The 19,901-nt window shown below is 43.2% G+C and overlaps 2 protein-coding genes and 2 long non-coding RNA genes across 27 annotated transcripts in view; 2 read left to right on the top strand and 2 right to left on the bottom strand.

The window, feature by feature from the left end:
- The window catches only part of LOC144036953 (myocyte-specific enhancer factor 2D homolog), a 36,622-nt gene extending 26,665 nt beyond the window's left edge, over positions 1 to 9,957 (top strand). For 2 of the 6 annotated variants that reach the window (XM_077547980.1, XM_077547979.1), the window contains 11 exons: positions 183 to 386; positions 504 to 641; positions 719 to 935; positions 1,537 to 1,593; positions 1,661 to 1,845; positions 2,112 to 2,141; positions 3,382 to 3,511; positions 3,676 to 3,859; positions 4,146 to 4,214; positions 4,804 to 4,854; positions 6,230 to 9,957. In XM_077547980.1, the coding sequence (XP_077404106.1) occupies positions 183 to 386; positions 504 to 641; positions 719 to 935; positions 1,537 to 1,593; positions 1,661 to 1,845; positions 2,112 to 2,141; positions 3,382 to 3,511; positions 3,676 to 3,859; positions 4,146 to 4,214; positions 4,804 to 4,854; positions 6,230 to 6,641 (1,677 nt within the window). In that variant the 3' untranslated portion in view covers positions 6,642 to 9,957. The remainder of the gene's footprint in view (positions 1 to 182; positions 387 to 503; positions 642 to 718; positions 936 to 1,536; positions 1,594 to 1,660; positions 1,846 to 2,111; positions 2,142 to 3,381; positions 3,512 to 3,675; positions 3,860 to 4,145; positions 4,215 to 4,803; positions 4,855 to 6,229) is intronic. The other 4 variants (XM_077547981.1, XM_077547982.1, XM_077547983.1 and 1 more) reach the window with 4 other exon arrangements.
- Positions 9,958 to 9,968: 11 nt separating this feature from the next.
- On the bottom strand, positions 9,969 to 12,764 carry tmem79a (transmembrane protein 79a). The gene is made up of 5 exons (XM_077547986.1): positions 12,600 to 12,764; positions 11,124 to 11,845; positions 10,873 to 11,055; positions 10,564 to 10,786; positions 9,969 to 10,480 (listed from the first exon to the last, which is right to left on the bottom strand). The coding sequence occupies exons 2-5, from the start codon at positions 11,734 to 11,736 to the stop codon at positions 10,288 to 10,290; spliced, it is 1,212 nt and encodes a 403-aa protein (XP_077404112.1). The 5' UTR covers positions 11,737 to 11,845; positions 12,600 to 12,764; the 3' UTR covers positions 9,969 to 10,287.
- A 941-nt stretch (positions 12,765 to 13,705) lies between these two features.
- On the top strand, positions 13,706 to 18,144 carry LOC144037679 (uncharacterized). Of its 2 annotated transcripts, XR_013289014.1 has the most exons (5): positions 13,706 to 13,928; positions 14,966 to 15,035; positions 15,814 to 15,916; positions 17,529 to 17,584; positions 17,762 to 18,144. It is a non-coding gene; the product is annotated as an uncharacterized LOC144037679 (long non-coding RNA). The 2 variants fall into 2 exon arrangements; XR_013289013.1 differs by lacking the exons at positions 17,529 to 17,584; positions 17,762 to 18,144 and having other exon boundaries at positions 13,713 to 13,928; positions 15,814 to 16,392.
- LOC144037678 (uncharacterized) lies at positions 17,437 to 19,570 on the bottom strand. Of its 18 annotated transcripts, XR_013289011.1 has the most exons (12): positions 19,420 to 19,570; positions 19,251 to 19,357; positions 19,144 to 19,173; positions 18,880 to 19,069; positions 18,687 to 18,738; positions 18,551 to 18,599; positions 18,270 to 18,329; positions 18,125 to 18,192; positions 17,976 to 18,067; positions 17,788 to 17,900; positions 17,639 to 17,719; positions 17,437 to 17,565 (listed from the first exon to the last, which is right to left on the bottom strand). It is a non-coding gene; the product is annotated as an uncharacterized LOC144037678 (long non-coding RNA). The 18 variants fall into 18 exon arrangements; XR_013289001.1 differs by having other exon boundaries at positions 18,125 to 18,137; positions 18,254 to 18,385; positions 18,551 to 18,738; XR_013288996.1 differs by having other exon boundaries at positions 18,270 to 18,385; positions 18,551 to 18,738.
- Between the last annotated feature and the right edge of the window lie 331 nt (positions 19,571 to 19,901).

Below are 19,901 nucleotides of genomic sequence, written 5' to 3'. Positions count from 1 at the left end.
CTTCATTCGTCTGTAATCAAAGTAAACCTACAGATACTCTATTAGAACTTCAATGCTAGCCATTTTCAGACCCTCCTTTCAAAATGTGAAAGGCATACAAATGCATAACAAATTGAATATGCAGGAAAAACACCGGTTCTGAATGTATTTACAATCATCATAGCATTCGCAATTGTTCCTAGGTGACATTCACCAAGCGCAAGTTCGGCCTGATGAAGAAGGCGTATGAGCTGAGCGTGCTGTGTGACTGCGAGATCGCCCTGATCATCTTCAACCACGCCAACAAGCTCTTCCAATACGCCAGCACTGACATGGACAAGGTTCTGCTCAAGTACACCGAGTACAACGAGCCACATGAGAGCCGCACTAACGCTGACATCATCGAGGTAGCGTAACAACATCAGATTTATACTCTACTTGTAAGGTATCAAATTTATGCCATGTTTATATTTACAGCATATGATGTAACTCAGGTCTTCCTTGCATTGTTTTTGCATACGCAGACTTTACGGAAGAAAGGCTTCAATGGTTGTGACAGTCCAGAGCCCGACGGCGAAGACTCCATTGATCAGAGTCCCCTGAATGATGACAAGTTTCGGAAGACCACAGAGGACCTGGATGTTCTCTTCAAGCGCTACGGGGTGAGTGTGAAATCAATGCCGTCTTGTGGTTAGACGGTAGCGTGCATCTCACACGTTTGTCATCTGAAACGTTACAGCAATCGACGGCTCCACCGCAGACCTTCTCCATGCCCGTCACCGTGCAGGCGTCCAATCCCAGCCCGCTGCAGTTCAGCAACCCTGGCAACGCGCTGGTAACTACCTCCTACGTGACGGCGTCGTCGCTCGCCGACACCCACCTCCTGTCGCCACAGCAACCGGCTCCTCCGAGGAACACCGTGTCACCCGGGTTGCCACAGCGACCGGCCAGCGCAGGTGAGACATTCTGCCGAGGTCGGCAAGTAGGACGCGTCAGCAGAAATAGCACTAGAAAGTTTGAAAGCATTTCACTTACCATTACATCCTCTTGAGAGCCATACTAAAAATATGATGCAGCTATCAATGGGTTTATGTTTATTACTATTATACAAGGAAAAGTAATGATATACAGTAAATGAGTGCCTCACTATATGGCAGAAGAACCATGTGACTTTTCTCCCAGCCAGTTGACGAAGCGAGTTCCTAGAATTATAAAAACAATATATAATTTTTACTTATGAAGTATGTTGCTTTTTCGTTTAATTGAAATTTCGTAATTGAAACAATCAGGTTGAAGCCAATTTAAAGCTACACAATGGAAACGTCAGAAATGAATATAAAATGGCCACACTTGAGGGTTATTTGAGGTTTATGGCGAGTCATCATCAGACTTTGCCGCTGTGTTCCATCCACGCGTTGATAAAAAGTTTTTCATCTTAGTACACCTGAAAATGGTCAAAATGTCCAATCTGCTGTTTCTTGCTTTTTCGTGGATCTCCTTATGATACTGCGCTTGAGTGTGTGTGGCCATCTACTGACTAATCATTGAATTCAACAGGCGCTCTTCTGGGAGGTGACCTGAATAATTCAAATGGAGGTTGTCCAAGTCCAGTTCGTAAGTACTTTATTTGTATGTTCTTAATGAGTTGTATTAGCCTGGCCTTATCGATCTCTTTGCACAGCTAACGGCTACACCAGCGCCAGGGCCTCGCCGGGCCTGCTCACCGTGTCCAACGGCAACAGCCTGGGCAAGGTGACCCCGGCCAAGTCGCCACCGCCGCCGCCCGCCAGCCCCCAGATGGTTAGCAGCCGCAAACCCGACCTCCGCGTCATCACTTCTCAGGGCGGGAAGAGCCTGATGCAGATGGTGAGCTGCTGATGGCTTTCATACCGATGTCGTGTTTGTTGTCTTCTAGCGGCAGCGGCAGCAGTCAGGCCGCATTCTTGCAGGTGTTGCCTGTGAGCATATTTTGTGGTTTTATGAGCATCTTCGCACACACAAACACACAGTGACAGACGCTGTATTTCCCCCTGGCTTGTAGCGTGTTGTTCAATGCAGCCACGCCCTCGATTTTTCTCTACTTCTGTGACTCCTTACAAACATGTAACCCTCTCTGTTACCACCCTTTGCAGACAGAGGATGAGCTGGAGTTGGTAAACGAGGTGAATGTCCACATCTTAGCATGGTCGCAATAGAAAAGAAGATGACACTCATTGGTTTTGTTGTTGTTTTGTTTGGATGGTTTTTGCTCCACTGGCATTTCTCGGGATGATCCTCAGTGTGACTGCATGCGGTTCAGGCCTCATGACTGTCTCGTTCTCTGGTCCCGGCATTATGATCTTCATGATCCAGGACCGTAATCAAAAGGAAATAAATACAGTGAACCCTCACTATTTGCTGCGATTAGGGGCCAAGACCCACCATGTGCGAGGATGCTGTAATTTATTTTGCACACATGCAAATACCAATTACTACTTTCCTATTAGCTGTTTTCTGACTTAATGATACATAGATATTATCATTTTTTATAGACATCCTCTATATCACAAATAATTATCTTTATTTAGTTTCTGAAATGAACTGCTTAACTTCCACCACTGCCAATAGCGATCCTGACATCATCTTGAGAGGTTTACAACCCTTTCTAGCCTTCCTGTCAGACTTCTACTGCTAGCTTACTCCTCTGCTAAAATTTTGCATGAGAAGAAGCAGAGCTTTTGGACATGAAAATGTCATTTGCGAACAAGCGAGGGTTTACTGTACTGTTTTCACCAAACAGGGAAGCGCCGCATGGCATGATCCTTGTTCACCGACAAGTTGACACCCATCTTCACCTTCCACATTGAAAGTTTACACACGCCTCAACATTTCCTGCCATTACATTGAAGGCATGTTTCGTCCTTAGGGACAAATCTTTAAGCACGGCAAATTCTAGATTCAGAATGTGTAGTGGGTATAATTTGCTACATGCTACATGACAACATTGTGGATTTGACCACGTCAAGAGTTTCCTGGAACGCTAATTGACTATAAAGAGGCAGTTTTCATATGAACCTTAAGAGGAACTGGTTGCCACGGTAGGTGCTGCCATTTTGGTTAGCAATATATTTCATATACCTCAGCTGTTAACTTGGTCTGAGAGATGATTTACTATCATTCTTTTCCTGAATGGATTAACGTTGACTATTTGGACTATTTCATAGCAAGTCGACCACTATTGAGAAAAGAGTATATATTTATCTTTATCTTATATTTGAATTGCCTTTAATGTAATATCCCATTTACGGTATGTTTCACACAACAAGGAAAATCCCTCATACTGTGGACGTTGTCACTGTAAGCATGTCAGAGCCTTTACAAATGTGAAAGCACATTGAATGACCGGCTTCCTCTTTTTGACAGAACGCCCAGCGGCTGGCAGTCGGCGCCCAGATGGCCCAGACCCTCACCACACCCGTGGTGTCGGTGGCCACGCCCAGCCTCCTGGCGCAGGGGCTGCCCTTCTCCGCCATGCCTACGGCGTACAACACAGGTGAACCGCAAAATATCCATCATGTATGATACAGTGTGTTCATGTTAGCTGGCATAGACTGCAGCTGTCCCACATCTGTGTGTTTGGATGTAATGATTACAGGCAGTGTGAAAAGGGGCTAAAATCAGACCCGATTAGAATTTTAGTTTTTTTGTTCTTTGCAGAGTATCAGCTGACAAGCGCAGACATTACCGCGCTTCACGCCCTGGCCTCTCCCGGCGGCTTGCTGCCCACCACCGTGGCGACGTGGCAGCAGCAGCCCATCGTCTCCCAGCAACCACAGCAGCAACAGCAGCAGCAGCAAACGCAACAGCAGCAAATCAATCTGGCGTCGCTCAGCAACTTGGTGTAAGTCCTCTCAGCTGTTCCTTCTGATCCGCCGGCACGCTGTTCATACAACACATTTTTATGCAAGCATTTCACCTTTCCTCTCCAGCATTTCACCATTTCAGTCTCTTCACACTAGAAACAACATTTTAGGGCTGTGGTGTTACTTGGCGACGCAAATAGACAAATGAATCCCGACCCCCCCCCCCCAACCCATCCTAAGCCCCCTTGCGCGGCGGTTGGGTCGCAGATGTTAGTGTGAGCGGCGGGTCCTTGAAGTATACTCTGTGCTCTTGTCGCCATGCAGCATGTGGGGCGTGGACAAACAGAGCAGCGAGCTGTCTAGCCAGGTGTCCAGTCTGGCCGCCAATCTGAGGTGAACGGCCACCACAAACGTGTGCGTGTGTGTTTGTGTGTGTGAGAGCGTGTGTCCAGTGTCGCCACCTTGTGTCTGTAAGGAGGACAACACAATCTCAGGAGACACTTTATTAGGTACACCTGAACAATAGTTTACAGCTGTTGTGCTCGATTCTATAAGGTTGGATTTTACTCTCTGCAACTTGAACTATGTAGTGCAAATCAGGCTTGTGCAGGTGTACCTAATGTTGTAGCCGATGAAGGTAATGTTACTAGATACAGAATCACACACACTTTGTCACTGTGGGTGCTGTGTTGCGTTTTGTCCTTGTCAGGTTGTTAGTCCTTTTTGTCTTTGATGCTGCACATTTTGCTTCACAATAGCGACGACCGCATTAGTGAAGCAGGAAGGAACTAAACGTGTCTTTGTGGTTATTTTGAGTGTGCTAGTGTCGAGTCCCTCGGTGTGTAGTGTTAAGAAGAGCACAGAATAGTTTGTGTTGTTTCAGATGACATAATTGACATTATTGCGCTTGTTGATCAATAATGTCCGGTTCACCATTTTGGGGGTTTTGGAAAGCTCCAACCTTTTGTTTTCTTCCCCACAGTCTGAGCTCTCCGTCCAACCTGCTCTTGGGTAGAGATGAGTGGTTGGGCCGGTACTGTATCCCACTTCCTTTTCCTCTCCACTGTTTGTCTTCATGTACGCTTTTTGGCTGAAATCCCCTTCCTCGCACCTGCCTTCTTCTTTAGCATGTGTGTGTGTGTGCACAGTCAAGACCTGTGTCTTGGTGTCATGTCACGCTTCCAGGGTTGTCGTCTTTGATTGTTCTGGAAGTGAATCCCAATATCACCTCATTCATTTTTCATTGGACGCTCCCAAACAAAGTTTTACTATAGATGATTAACCATAACATTTTGATTTCAACCATCATGAATCAGATATCAGCCATTGCAAGTGGGATTCCACTTCTCTCCCCGGACATTATTTGGACTGTGGGTATCCAAACTTTAAAGACGCATCGGGTCCTTATTTTATGAACAAATTCTTAGGAGAGCAACATACCTCAAAAGTCAAGGCACTGTGGTCTAGCACTTATCTACCGATAAGCTAATAAATAGTAAAGTCAATGTTGCAGTACGTATTTGTGTGAAAAACACTTTTGAATCAAAGTCAATTTTGGCAATGTAGAAAATTGTGCAACGTTTCGAATTTGTATGTATATATTTGTATGTCTCCTGTACTTAGTGGAGCTAACATACTTGTCTTATTTGCTGTAGTTTACTTTATAGTTGAAACGATGATTTGAGCAGGTTACGCGCTTCATACACTACTAGCTGACTAGTTTGTGGGATTTGGAAAAAGGCCAATAATAAACCGCAGACTTGGTTGAGGTGGACCTAGTAGCAATAATTTGAAGTAGTGTAAGTACAGTGGAACCTTTTTTAAGGTTCAACACGATCCATTCTGACATGCTGTCAATCAAGTAAATGTACAAGCATGGTTGACAGTAAGGTAACATTATTTTATTACTGTCATACTAGTTGAAGGCATTTTATCGCATTACATTTATAAAAATTAATCACTATAAAACAAAAAATCAAAACACTATTTTAGCTAGTCGAATGAGTCAGTTTACTTAAAATATCTTCCCTTGTAAATTTTTTTGCTCTTGTGCCAAAAACCCAAAGACAAAGCAAGAAGTGAATCTTTTGCTCACTGAACCGAATTTGTTGCCATGTTTGACTTGATAGAGGTTCCACTGTAGCACTAAACACGCATGTAAACGTCCCGATTGTCTCTTAGCTTAGCATGCTAGCATTAGCTTCTTTGTTTTGTTGTGATGTTCTGGCAAAGAGTCCAAACTGTTGCGCTTTCACTTCCGGAACCTTCCCGTTTGTGTGTCAGCCACAGGGTCCCTGAATGCATCATAGGCTTGTTGAAAATGGCTTCTTCGTGTTTATGCGCCGTGCCTTTAAACGTGATGTCATCACATTTGTGTGGACTTAATGTGCTGGTGTTCTTGCGGTCAGGCCCGTGGCGCACATACCTCAAGGCGCCATGTTGACGGTCAACACCAGCAGCGGTGTCAGCATCAAGTCGGAGCCAGTGTCGCCAGGTCGAGAACGCAGCACCCCTTGCCCTCCACCGGCCCCGCCGCCTCCGTCCTCTGGCGCGACCCTGACAGCGCCGCCCCAGTACCCGGGCTCACTTTTGTGCCTGGAGCCGCCCACAGGACGCTCGCCCGCCGACAGCGTGAGCAGCAACGCCAGCTCCTTTGAAGGCAGCGACCGCGAGGACACAGGCGGGGGCGGAGCCAACAACAACAACAACATGGTCACCGCTGCGGGAAGCGTCGGGCCAGGCCGCTCTGACTTCAGCCCCTCGCCGGAGCAAGAGGGGGGCAACATCAAGAGAATGAGACTGGACGCCTGGGTCACATAAGCGGCGACCGAGAGCATGCAGGGAGGTTTGGACGACACTTAAAACACATCACGTCACGTCGTACACGCCACATGTGAGGACGTTGCATGCCTCACCACGCGCTTTTACACACAATTTCGGCCTCAACGCCAACATTTCTGTGTACGCTCTCAGCCTTCCAGGCAAAAGATGAATGCAGACAAGTTGGTTGTTCAAGACACGTCGTCTTCAATCCAAAAGGCTTCTTTGCTTTTGAATCTTAGGTCTGGCTGGGGAATGATGAGTGACCTTTTTTTTTTTTTGTCATCTGATTGGTCAGTTGGTTGTTTATTACATCAATGACTGACTATATGCCACGGCCGTAGACAGCCCAAGTTCTGGCATGAAACATTTATTTGGATAAATATAACAACAAAAAGAACTCATAAGAATTTAAAGTGCTATCTCGCCATGTTCAATGGTCTTCTTCATAATAATCAAAATCACTTGAGTTCTGAGGAATTTAGGTATTTAATCTTTCTGTTAGTCACATAATACCAGGCATTAAAATGAACATGAAATTGAAGAGAAGAAGAAGCCTTTTGGATTAAAAAGGTCTTCACCAACCAACGAATCCAGTCTGGTTCATTCAACTTAAGCTGTTTGTTCCTCACCGCCATTCATCCATCCACATTCAGCGGAACTCGCTTTCTGCAGACGCCATTTTAAACCTGTCCGTTCTTTAGCAAGCCCCTCCCACACTGCACTTTTTTTATTTTGTACTTTTTGGAAGCGCCTGGTGCCAACGCACTCCTCTCGGAATGCCAAACGAAACGCGACGAACACTCTTGTGGTGCTTTTACGACTGGGCGCCATGCAGATGCGCTGTTGTGTTCTTTCTCTGTTGGTATTGGTTCTGAAGGTCCGTCACTTTGTAGAAGAAAGACTCTCAAACTCCTCCACAAAACTTTGATGTCCTCTTTTCGCGCACGAGCTAGCCCGCCATCTTCTTTTCCCGTGGTTCCCCAAAGTGAACGGACGATTTCTATATTTCTAAGGCTTCCGTTAGCTTTTTGGCTTCAAGCGCGTGTATGTACATATGAGTATATTTGCCTAGACTTTGCTAGCTAGCACTTAAAAAAAATTTGTCAACTCAGTGGATCTGTCCGCTATTATTATTATTATAATTATTATAAAGAAGCGTGACGTTGATATGTTTGGGTAGCGTACCCCACTTAGCGCCTGCTTGGCCGTGTTGTCATTTTTGCTACACACCCAACATGCACATTGGAAAAGCAGCACACACACACACACACACACACACACACACAATCACTGCCCCTCACATTAGCCTAGCTTACCATATCTAGACAAACATTTAGCCCTTTTTCTACGACAACCAGTAAGTCAACAAGATTGTTTGATGTCATTTTTAATAGGAATTTGTTTCGTCAACATTATTTCAGTGTGTGCACAAGTTATTTAGTCAAAATAGAAGAGATGATGTCTACTCCGACCTTACGCACCAAGTCCCAAATAATAAACCCCCACCCCCCTTAATCACGGCACCTTGTCTGCGGTCACTTGACTGTTAAGTCTACGTGTGAACTGGCAGCGCTTAGCTGTGTTGTAACACTTGATATATATATATATAAAAAAAATAAAAGTACAACAAAAAGCTAATGTTTTTGGCAGAGCTGTAAAATGCTAAGCTCCGCAAGACTGTTATTGCATTACAACACAATCCATTTTAAAACACTTTATTTAAAAATCGATACCACGCAAGAATCCCCCCCCCAAAAAAAAGGCCATCGCGGAGATGCTAACGTTAACCGCATGACAGCTACTTAAGCCACCACGGTGATGTGCGCAGTTTTGATTGGACAATCAAAATCAAAGTCGTCATGATGAGCAGGACCAGCTCTCAGAGCTAAGGGTTATTACAAGTAATAATATTTTTTTTAAGCATATGCAAAATGCATATATTGCCAAAAATTTACCCATATCTCAGACGAAGCAAATTTTGCCAATTTAAAAAAAAAAGTGCTTTTTGGTGTATAGCGACAACACGATGAGTGATATAAAGGATTTCTATAAAAAAAAATTGTGTATTCCACTTCTTTTCATGCATCTGTAAGTCAACAAAATTCGAGATGCATTGTTTACGTTGGATTGCAATATCTTTACAAAGATTTTCTGGCTTCACCTTTTTGGGGTTTTTATTTTCTTAAATGCACAATTTAAGATACATGCATTTCAATGGAAAGTTACCCCTCCAAAAATTGTTGCCAAAAGAAATTGTTAAAAAAAAAAATCATTGCATGATGCTATGACAAAAAAAACTCAAAGATGTTAACTAAAACATATTGTCCCCCAAAAAAAGTACAAATGTGGTTGCCGAAAACACTGATGACAAAAACATTTGTCCAAAACCTTGAATTTGTACGACTTTAAATCGGTAAGCAAAAATACGACAACAAATTTCAGATATTTTTTTTATATTGGATAACAATGACGTGATGAAAGAAAACTACTGTATTAAAAAAAAAACGTTTATCTTTAAATTTAAGAGTGTATAAAATGTGGCCATATTGTAAATGCTTTTTATTGGAAAGGCCAAAACATGCGCATTGATTAGCATTGGCTGCCTGCAAAAGTGACCCCATCCCCCGCGCCCCCTCCCCCATCGTGTGGTCATGTGACAATCTATTGACGAGGGGGGAAAAACGCAACACACTTTACTTGTCGTGTACGATTTTTCTTTTTATGAGATTTCTTTGTGCAACGCCAAATAACTACTTTTAGTTTGTGAAGTTTGTAATTTTTGGAGCATTGAACTCTTTGTCATTGTTATCACCAACATCCAAACTGGTTTCCTTTTTGTTCAAAGTAACTTGCACGCTCGGACAATGCGGTATTAGCAAATGCAATAAAAGGAACGTACCAGTTAAATGCTGCAGTTTTCATCCAGATATAGAATATATTTATAAAGAAAAATTGGTGGAATTTGAAACGTGTTAAGACGCATGGGACGCAGGTAACCGTTATGTCACACGCAGTCAGAATGATGTAGCAAATAAAATACTAAAGATGAAATTTATAGCTAATATATTGTGTTGAGCTAGTCTGCTATGGGTTTTGATGTAAAGATGTTTTGCCGTTTTGTTTTGTTTTTCTTGAACGATATACAGTTTGTGTATATTTTCATATACAAAAGTATGCACTGATGTTATTGAAATTCTATACCGCTTTTACAGAAAAAGTGTTTGTTGTACCAAAGTATCCAAGTCCCTTGAAACCTTCTCCTTTTTGCGTATGTTTTACTGTATTTTATATATTAAATGACAAACGGAGTGAAGTTGAAGCGTGTGCTGGTCTGTTCAAAAAGTTTTATTCAGGTCCCCGCACAAGTTTGATTGGCCTCGCTTAAATATTCATTCATAACTTTTGACACAAATCAGCTGCTTATAAAAGGGATAATCAACAGAAAGTTCATAAATCTGCAATATTTAGACTTGGACTTATTTACAGTTGCTTTTAAGGTGTCCAGTGTTTCGTGGACAATTTGTCCGATTTTGTGGGAAAACATTGCCAGTTTCGAATGAAAGGCTTCGGCAGGAGAAATTCGTTCCACTTAAGTGAGCAAGGGCCTGCATGAAGATTGCATTGTTAGTGTCCCACCTCTCGTTCAGCCCCACCAGCGCTGCTGGGGCGGAGGCTCCGTGGCGGGCGGCGCCACGTCAAAGACGGCCTCGGGTCCCGCTGAGGAGCACACGAAGTAGAGGTTGGCGGCCAGCATGACCAACATTGGGAAAAAGGACAGACCGAAGCCCAGGCCTCGGATGCTGCTGCCCAGCGACAAGCACAGCCAGTAGATCAACCTCAGGGCAAAAAAAAGAACAACGCGCTTACGTATCTCCCTATATTGCACGTATATGTGATGTCTGCGGTGTTGTTGTGGTACCTTCCAAAGACAAAGATGACGGTAAGCAGCGGCACAATTTTGACGAGTTCGTGGCTGACGTAGGACGCCAAGACGGCCAGCTGCAGGAAGTAGAAGAGGAAGAGGCCCACCGATTGGCTGACGAAATGTCTGTGCAGTGACACCATCCTGTTCTCCTCTTTGAACTGGAAACTCGGCGTCACCTCGCCATATCGAACCCTGGCCACGCCCTGCACCACCACGCCTACGGACAAGCAAATGTCACATCTCTATAACAAAAGGTCATGCGTCGTGACCCCCCCCCCCCCCCCCCCTAAGAGGCAACGTTACCCAGCATTATGGGCAGTGAGGCGAAGATGGCGCAGCGCAGTGTGTACACCACCCTGTGGGGGGCGCTGCCCATGAGCGGGGAATCAAAGGGCAGGAGTGCGTAACCCCCCCACACCAGGAAGGGGAACACCAGCGCCCCTGACGCCGTCCACAAGGCCAGCTTCAGCTTCTCGCAGCAGAGGTCTGAACACAACACCAAACACTTTTTAACAATGCTGGGCCAAAATGAAGACGACGTCTTTCGTACTCACACTCGTTCTGTTGCGATTCATTGTTGTGGTCAAAAGGTGGCAACGTTTGCGACTCCCTGGGGTTCTCCTTGTCGTGATTGTGGTCCTCCGTCCCCATGTCCAGTCGGCTCTCTTCGACCTCACTGGACTGCCGCCGCACGATTTTCACCTGCGGCGTGAAACCCATGGCCCCTTTCTCCGAGACCCAACAGGACTCTTCCTCCTCATGTTCTTCTTCGTCATCGGCCAACGAGCCGTCTCCTTTGCTGTCCCTCGGCGACGTCGGCAGGTCGTCCCTCCACTTGTCGCCCTCGGGCATGCTCTCGCGCCACTTGGCTTTGCTCACCCCGTCGTCCTTGTCCTCGGCGTCAGAAATGCAGACCTCCGACGAGACGCCGTCCGTGTCCTCGCTCTTCCTTTCCCTGTCGCCGGGCCACGGCAGGGTGACGTCGCTGGCTCCTGGAATCTCCACCTCGTCACCCTCCTCCGTTTTTACCAATTCTTTTTTTTCTTCATCTTTGTCCTCCAATTCTTCTTCTCCAGTCTTGTTGCTTCCTGTCAGCTGACCTTGTGCAATTGGGCCGACTGGCAAGAGCACCGTCAGCTCCTCCTCACCAGACATTTGGCCTGACATGTTTTAGTCTTTTTTTGAGGGGTTCAGTTTGGCTAAAAATGCAAAATTGTCGGAATAAGGTCGTCAGGAACGCATCCTCCACACACTCAATAGCGTCATTTATTTTTTCCTGTGAGGAGATAACAGTTTAAAATGAACAAAAATCATTTATGGTAAGTATCTTTGAAGCAATATAAAGTGGACACAAAAAGTCCACACACCCCTGTTGAAATGCAAGGTTTGTGTGCCATAATTCTGCGGACCATGGCTAGTACTGTAAGATTCGACAACAAAAATGTCAGGAAAAGCCTACTAGAACATAATTTGGAATCAATCAGAAGCACTTTAAAATTGTAGCACATGTGTGCTAACTCAGATTTACATCGAGCCAGCCATATATATATTCAGTTTGTGGTCATTACTGTATATTGTATATTTGTTATTAATGTACAAAACTAAACATTAAAACTGCAATAGAAAAGGTTTTTTTCATTTTTTGTTCGTTTTAAAATTCATTAATCCGTTCATTGCTTAATAAAACTGCTTAATGATCAGCAAGAAATAACTTGTAGTGTAGCTACTTAGAAAGGAGGACGAAATCTAGACTTTGACCAGATAAACCCTGAAAAACACTGACAGAATTTTTCTTTCAGTGTAAATAACTCAAACAACATTTGGTTTGTGTTTTAACATGAAATTTGGCAGACCAGTCAGTGTCGGGTGATGAAAAAACTCAACTAAAACAAAACGGGCCTGCTTAGCAGTATTGACGAAGGTATGCTAGCTAATAACAAGAGCAGAGAAATGCAAAGTTTCAACTTTGGAACTTGTTTTCCACTTTGACACACACACAAAGCAGCCATGGGTCCGAGCAGTCCACTCACCTGCTTGTTCGTCACCTCACACACACCGAAGTGCGTCCAATTTAGGTGGGAAAACTCAAGTTTTTAGTGTTTTTTTCCGTTCGTCACAAGCGGAAGCGAGAGAAAAAAGTTTGCTGGACAGGTGTGGCAGGTGCACACAATAACGCCTACGTGGCCAACGTCATCGCCCGAAGCTCCACCTTGTTTTTCACATAACAGGCAGAGACGTAGCTTGTCATAATAAGGCAAGGCAGGCAATTGCTTGGGGCCCCCTTAGCCAGCAGGGGCCCCCAGAGGGCCAACAGATTTGACACAAACCGCATATCCTTCACATTAGCAATGACAATTGACAGTCTCAAATTCCCATATTTTCAAAGCTGCAAAATTAGAGAGCGTGAAGAGGAGACGCATAAAATCTTATTGTAGTCATTAGCAAGTCTTGTTAGCAGGTTTTGCTCGTCCTTGTGAATCAGATAATTGTTCATATCTATATACATGCAGGGGGCTGCTGTAGACTGTTAGATATTATTAACATTTAAATTCTTTATTTTCATATATTAACCATTGTTATACATTATTAACATCTTAATTCTTTATATTAACCATGTTGAAAGGTTTTGTAGACGTGTGGGGCGGGCTGCTGTAGACTCAATCTCCCAACCTTCTCTCAGCTCTAAGTAAAAGAGAAATAGTGATCTGACAACCGTCAACATCAACCTTGAGCAGAGATTCATAATCATGGTTGACAGCCTCCTGTTCCTACTCCTTTGTTTTTTTTTTATTCATTCATTTTTTCTTTCGGACATATCAATGTGACAGTTTCAACACAACCTATATTCAAGTCCAGTAGTGTTTCTTACAAAATTTCTTTAAAGCATCCACTATACAACGCTCAAAATACTCTATATCGGGGTCACACCATGTTTACTGAACTGGGGAGGCATAACCTTTGACATGGACCAGCATGCTTTGTGTGCAGTGAGATTCCGAATCCGATTATTATTATTATTAATTATTATTGTTATTGTTATTGTTATTGTTATTGTTATTGTTATTGTTATTGTTATTGTTATTGTTATTGTTATTGTTATTGTTGTTATTATAGCTAGTAAGCTCTGGACTCCGCTCCGACCCGGAAGTTAAACACTGACCGGAAAAGGAAATGAGAAATTGTTTGGCTTGGCGTTTTTTGTTTTGAGCACATGGTCGTCTCCAAGTTACATTAGTAGGTAATTTTGGATTGTTTACATGCACAGAGGCGTCCACAATAAAGGAATATTGTCTCTACGTCGGCTGCTGCCCGTCTACCTGCACGTCAGCTGAAGAAAAGTGGCGACGTGTTGTGAAAAGGTAACTCGTGCTCAACTTGTCCACGTTTTTACTACATGGTCCTCTAAATGTATATTTTTGTTTAAAAAGAACCATCGTCTCTTATTTAGCGTGTCCTCGGCTGACTCTATTAGATCAACTAACGAGACACGATACTATTCTCCAATGTAAAATGTATTTATTAGTGTACTTGTCAAAAACGAGAAAGTGTGAGTTAAAAATAATATAAATACAAAAAATAACAGCGGGATTTAAGAAAATCCAATTTGAGCATTTGAAAATGTTCTAATGAATCAGTTCATGATGCCTTGTGGGATTAGTTGATGCTGTATTCGAAGATTCGAGTTGCTTTTTCAGTTCAAAACTCATCTGGACCTCCAGCAAACTTGCCTTCTCGCAATTTTGCTTCATTTATTGTTTTTATATTATATCATAAACATTTCATACAGTTCAGTAGTTCACCGTATAATTTCACGCAGGGAGACGTTGTTTTACGTGGAGTTATGTGGAATATTTATGAATGAAGAAAGCTATCTAGTTGTATACTCGAGTAAATTGTGTTTTCCAAAGGGTTCGCCATTGTAGAGTGACGCCACATTCTAGTCCGTCGGTGAAGTCGGGGTATTTTTTCCTACCCGATTTAGCAAGTGGGATTCCCACAAAAAAATAAAAGATTTCCGAGTTCAAGGGGCGTTCTCGACTTCCGAGCATCCTCGAATGCAGCATAACTTCTAGCGGGCGGGGCAGCAGCGGTTGGCGAAGGCGGGATCTTGTGCGAGTGATGGGTGGAGTCAGCAGAGCGGAGTGAGCAGGTGGGTGAGTGGCTTGGGTTGGACTGCGCTGACCTGCTTGCTCAATGCATGTATCACTTGCATTCTGTGAAAAATCATCAACAGGCAGCCTGTGGTCAAAACTTCAGTAATATGACATTTATCAAGTAGTGACGCGAATATTTCACAGTATTTCAATTGTTTGAAAGCCTAGTATTTTATGCAAATTGGCACATACGATATGCAAATGAGCATTACTCACCGCTTCCGTTTCTGTTTTCTTGACAGGATCGAGGCCGTTTGGGACATGGATGGGCCTGTGCTACAAGCATGCGATTGGAAAGCTGCTTTTCAACAGGTGCGTGCACTTTTTTTTACCGAGGATGTCATGCCTTGTGCTTGAGGAGGTGTGTCTGATGCCACTTTGCCATTTGTCAGTGCACTGACTTGCGCCTGATGTACTTAGACACACACCAGAACAACATCTCAATGGTTCTGGACATGTGTTTTTTTTTTTTTTTTTTTTAAATCACATTGGTGTGGCCCAAATGATTAAAAATGAAATATTTAGAAAATATAAACAACTTACAAACAAAAATAAAAATAACTTTTTCAAAAAAAATCTTTGTTTTTGGTTGCGCTCATCTACTTAATGACTTTCCAAACTGGCCAAATTTTTCGGTACACCCTAGTTGTTGTTTTGACTAATGTATACAGGTTCTGATAGTAGATAGACAAATCATGAGGTGCCCCTCAAGTGTACCTAATCAAGTGTCCAAATATTGGGTACGCTCCCAGTCTTATTTCTCGATGTGTCTATTGACAGATAGATCATGTCCACAAATGTCATGAGTGGACAGACTGTAGAACCTCTGCATGTTGTTCCAGGTGGTCTGTGAACTTTGATTTAGATGAGCTAAAAATGCTTTTGCTTTTACTGATGATTCCACATGTTAACCTTTGTTAACGATTTTCAACTGAAGCATTTTAAAGACAATTTGGCATCAATACTCACTGTGAGTTTTTTTTTTCTCTCATATTTTTGGTTGAGCTAGGTAGCATCGGACTTAGCTGTGTTGTGAGTAATTCGATGTGAATGAGCATGACTGACTCCTTTTGTTTTTGTTTCCCGACAGGATGGGAGGAGGTCTTGGACCAACACACAGCCAACAGACTCAAGACTTTTCGGACATGTCGGATGGGTCTGCACTCCATTGACAGCAAGCTGCTTCTGGACAGGTGTGTGCGCTATTTGAAGGCAAATGTTGTGTGCTTGAGGTATGTGATGTCACAAAGCCACTTCTCAGTGCGCTTGAACCTCCGCTTGATTTCCGACACACGCACAGCAGAACATCATTCAATGCTTAAGGATAACATTGTTGTGGCTAAATGATTGAAAATGTTTGGCAGAAGGTATTTTGAAATCAATCAATGGATGTTATTTTTGCCCACTTTTAATGGTATTCAAACAAATGTCCAGAAGCATTGAATGATGTTCTTGTCTGTTAGTGTGTTTGTTGACTTTCTGAGATGATGGCTCATTTGTGCTCGTGACATCACACACACACACACACACACACACACAACATGGTGCCGTGTGCTGCTGCTTCCATGTACAGCCTGTCAACCAGTCTTTGTAACTTAAGTCCAACATAAAATTATTGTTGTGTCCAAAAAAGTGCTTGTCTCAAGTCAAATATATTGTTGAAGTGGAATGAGTGTCTCCGTGTTTGATTTCCAACTGCACTGTGCTTGTATTTTCAGGGCCTCGAATGGATTGCACGTGGATTGTTCTTGAAGACGTTTGGTCTCCCGTCCGAGCTGGCTTTCTCGCTTCGTTCTCAAGGCCAGATGACGGGATTTTCAGCATGAATCGAGGAAGCCTGCTCGGATCAGGGGCCAAAACATCTTCAAGAACAACCTGAACAATCCACTTGCAATCCATTTAAGGGCCCAAAAATGTTTTTTTTGCTACTATGAAGCTTCAACATGCAAATTAATGGACATAGCTCCACCCACCCCCACAAAAAAACTTAGTTATTTAGCATAACTAGCCACACCCTCTCTGAATTGACCAATTGGTGGGTTGCATGCAAATTAATTTGCATAACTGGCCACACCCTCTCCAAATCGACCAATCAGCTGACATCATGCAAATTAATTTGCATAACCACACCCACTTTCTCGCCGAAACCGGATATATGGCCTAATTTGCATAGACCACGCCCTCTCTGAATTGACCAATCGGTGGGTTGCATGCAAATTTATTTGCATAACTGGCCACACCCTCTCCAAATCGACCAATCAGCTGACAGCATGCAAATTAATTTGCATAACCACACCCACTTTCTTTTTGTAAAAATGGATATATGGTCTAATTTGCATAAACCACGCCCACTCATTGAGTCGACCAATCACATTGACAGTGTACTTTGCATAAACCACGCCCACTTATTGAACCATCCAATCAGATTCTGGCACTTATTACAGAACCCACCAATCAGATGGCTTCCCGCTCAATTTGCATAACCGTGCCCACCATGCAATTTGGCCACACCCCTTTATTTAGCAAGAATTTTTTTTTTTAAACTTTTCAAAAAGTTTTTTTTAATGTTACAAGAAAAGCTCAGAAAAGTTATAATTGTCAATATTTTTTTTGCAGGTTTTTTAATGTTACAAGAAGAGTTCAGAAAAGTTGAAATTTTGTTTTGCAGAGTACGTGTTGAAATGACAAAGTGAAAAAAAAAAACTTAAAGATGTTTTTGTTTTAAGTTTTTTATTTTAACAACACAACAAACTTAAAACAACTTGAAGTTGTATGACTTGATTGCTGCCTCCTTGTGGTCACCAGGTGAAGTTGCGAGCCAGCGGGAGCAGATCGTGCGGCCCTAAAACAAAACGACAACAGTGAGTAAAGTCAACTTGTACAGCAAATGTTTTTGAAATATGATGAAAACTTACCATCAACTTCAAAGCTGATGCATCAATGCAGCACCAAGAACACAAGTGTTGGACCAAAGTCACTGCCTGGTCAAGTGGCCTCTACAACAACAAAAGTGTTTGTTTTTTTTTCCTTTAATGCAGCAAATTTGACAGAAGATGAAACCCACCAGTGCAGAAGAGGGCCTACGATGTTTCTGGGACTGTCAGTGACGACGCAGCTGCATTCACAGGAAGATGAACTTGAAGAACACATTGACCAGCGGGAGCAGATCGTGCGGCCCTAAAACAAAACAATATCAGTGAGTCAAGTCAACTTGTTGTACAGCAAACGTTTTTGAAATATGATGAAAGTCACCTGCACAGAAGGGGATCCGACGACTCTTGTGGGATTTGGGCCAATCGCTCACACGGCCGCAACGCCAGGAGGTCCGCCATGTTCCTCGGCGGCTGCAGCAGAAAAACATTGAGGAGAAGCTCGCTGAGTCGACAGCATTCAAAACTTACCGTCAACTTCAAGCTGATGGCAGCAACAAGAACACAAGTGTTGGACAGTCAATGCTTGGTCAAGTGGACTACAACAAAAAGGACTTTTTTTTTTTTTAATGCAGCAAATTTGACAGAATTGAAATCCACCAGTGCAGAAGAGGACCTGCAACTCGTTTCTGGGACTGTCAGTGATGACGCAGCTCTGCATTCACAGGAAGATGACCTTCAAGAAAAGTTTGAAGTGACCTTACACTTCTTTGCAGTTTGGCAGCGGACGAACTGACACACAAACGAAAGAGAAGCAATCAACCAGTCCAGCTTCTACTCAAGTTTATTAACACGTCAACAATAAAATACATTTTAAAAAAGTGGTTGAGCTTCTCCAGGGCCCAGAGATGCTTTGGCACCATTTAGTTAACAAAAGCAGAAGATATGTAAATGTACCTTTTTGAGGGTCCCGAGTGAAGCGCAGTTCAATGCAGCTTTGGGGAAACTACAAAAAGAGAGACGTTCAAATAGGTTTATCAAATGTTCACGTCAGCCATTTTGTTTTGCAGCATGCTCAAAACCAGCCTCATACACATTTCTTATTCCTCAGGCAGCTCCGGTTCAAGTCAAGATGCCGTTTTTACCTGCGCACATAGAAAAAAGCAGGACGTCAGGAATGGTTAGTGCAAGTCACCTGACATGTCTTTACCGAGCCTTCACCATGTGCTAAAACAACATTAAAACATGATGTCACATTTTAACATGTATGAGTGTTTGTGTCTCACCAGTGACGACAACAGAGCTGGGCTCGTGTCAATGGCCTGAAAGACACGGTAACATAATATAGTTAGCTTTGAAACATGCAAGCACGTTTAGCCAGTGTAGAGCAAAAAAAAAAAAGTATTTCAAAGCCAAAAGATGGGGGAAGTAAGCAACTTGATTTCAAGGGGAAGCCATTCGCTTCGAGATGCAAGCCTGTGGACAAAAGTAAAGAAAGTTAAGAGTTGATTTTCACTGAAGTTGCTAAAGTACAAACGCTGGCAACTTACCTTCTGCCAAACGGTGCTCTTCTGCAGATGCTGGAAAGGGAAAAAGCATTTCGTGTTACTCAAGATCTTCTGTTTAATAACAAAATGTTAACAAGTACTTTACTTACCGCGAGCGTCAAATAAATGCGTTGGTGTCATTTTAGCACGCGATTGACGTTGATTGACCACAATCGAGCAAACATTTTAGCTAGCATGCTAGCAAGGTGTTTGCATGCTGAAAACGTGAACATGTTAAAAGTTACAAGTTACGAGTGTAAGAAGAATCTTTAAACAAACCTCTTGTCAAAGCTTTTGGTCATCTTGTCGAGATGTGGCGAACAGCAGGCGGAGGACGTCGACGTGATGCTGGCGAAGAAAAGAAAGCTCGCTCGTTCAATTAGTCACACCTTAAATAGGTTTTCGGTAACAACGTCATCACTTGCTGTTTTTTTCGAAAGCTTTATTTAACCAAGAGAACAAAAAAAAAGTATTTCGACTGCATATAGACAGAAAATCCTGGTAAAATCAGTAAAGTATTTTACTGGGATCGAACCCTGCTCGTCTGTTCCACAGCCCATGTCGGTAGCCATTCACCCAAACGCTCTTGTCACTGTCGGTCCTTTAGGTCATAAATATGCCATAGAATGAGAAATGGCGGCGGGATCACAACCACCACTCTATGAATAGAACCAAAAAATCCCGAATTCTCAAAGCCGAGATGGTCGAGTGGTATAAGACATTCCCTTCGGTATATTTGTTCTCGTGTTCGAGACTTGTTT

This window comes from Vanacampus margaritifer, chromosome 17 (genome assembly GCF_051991255.1).
Source record: "Vanacampus margaritifer isolate UIUO_Vmar chromosome 17, RoL_Vmar_1.0, whole genome shotgun sequence".
Classification (NCBI taxonomy): domain Eukaryota; kingdom Metazoa; phylum Chordata; class Actinopteri; order Syngnathiformes; family Syngnathidae; genus Vanacampus; species Vanacampus margaritifer.
This window is presented reverse-complemented; position numbering and strand designations above follow the sequence as displayed.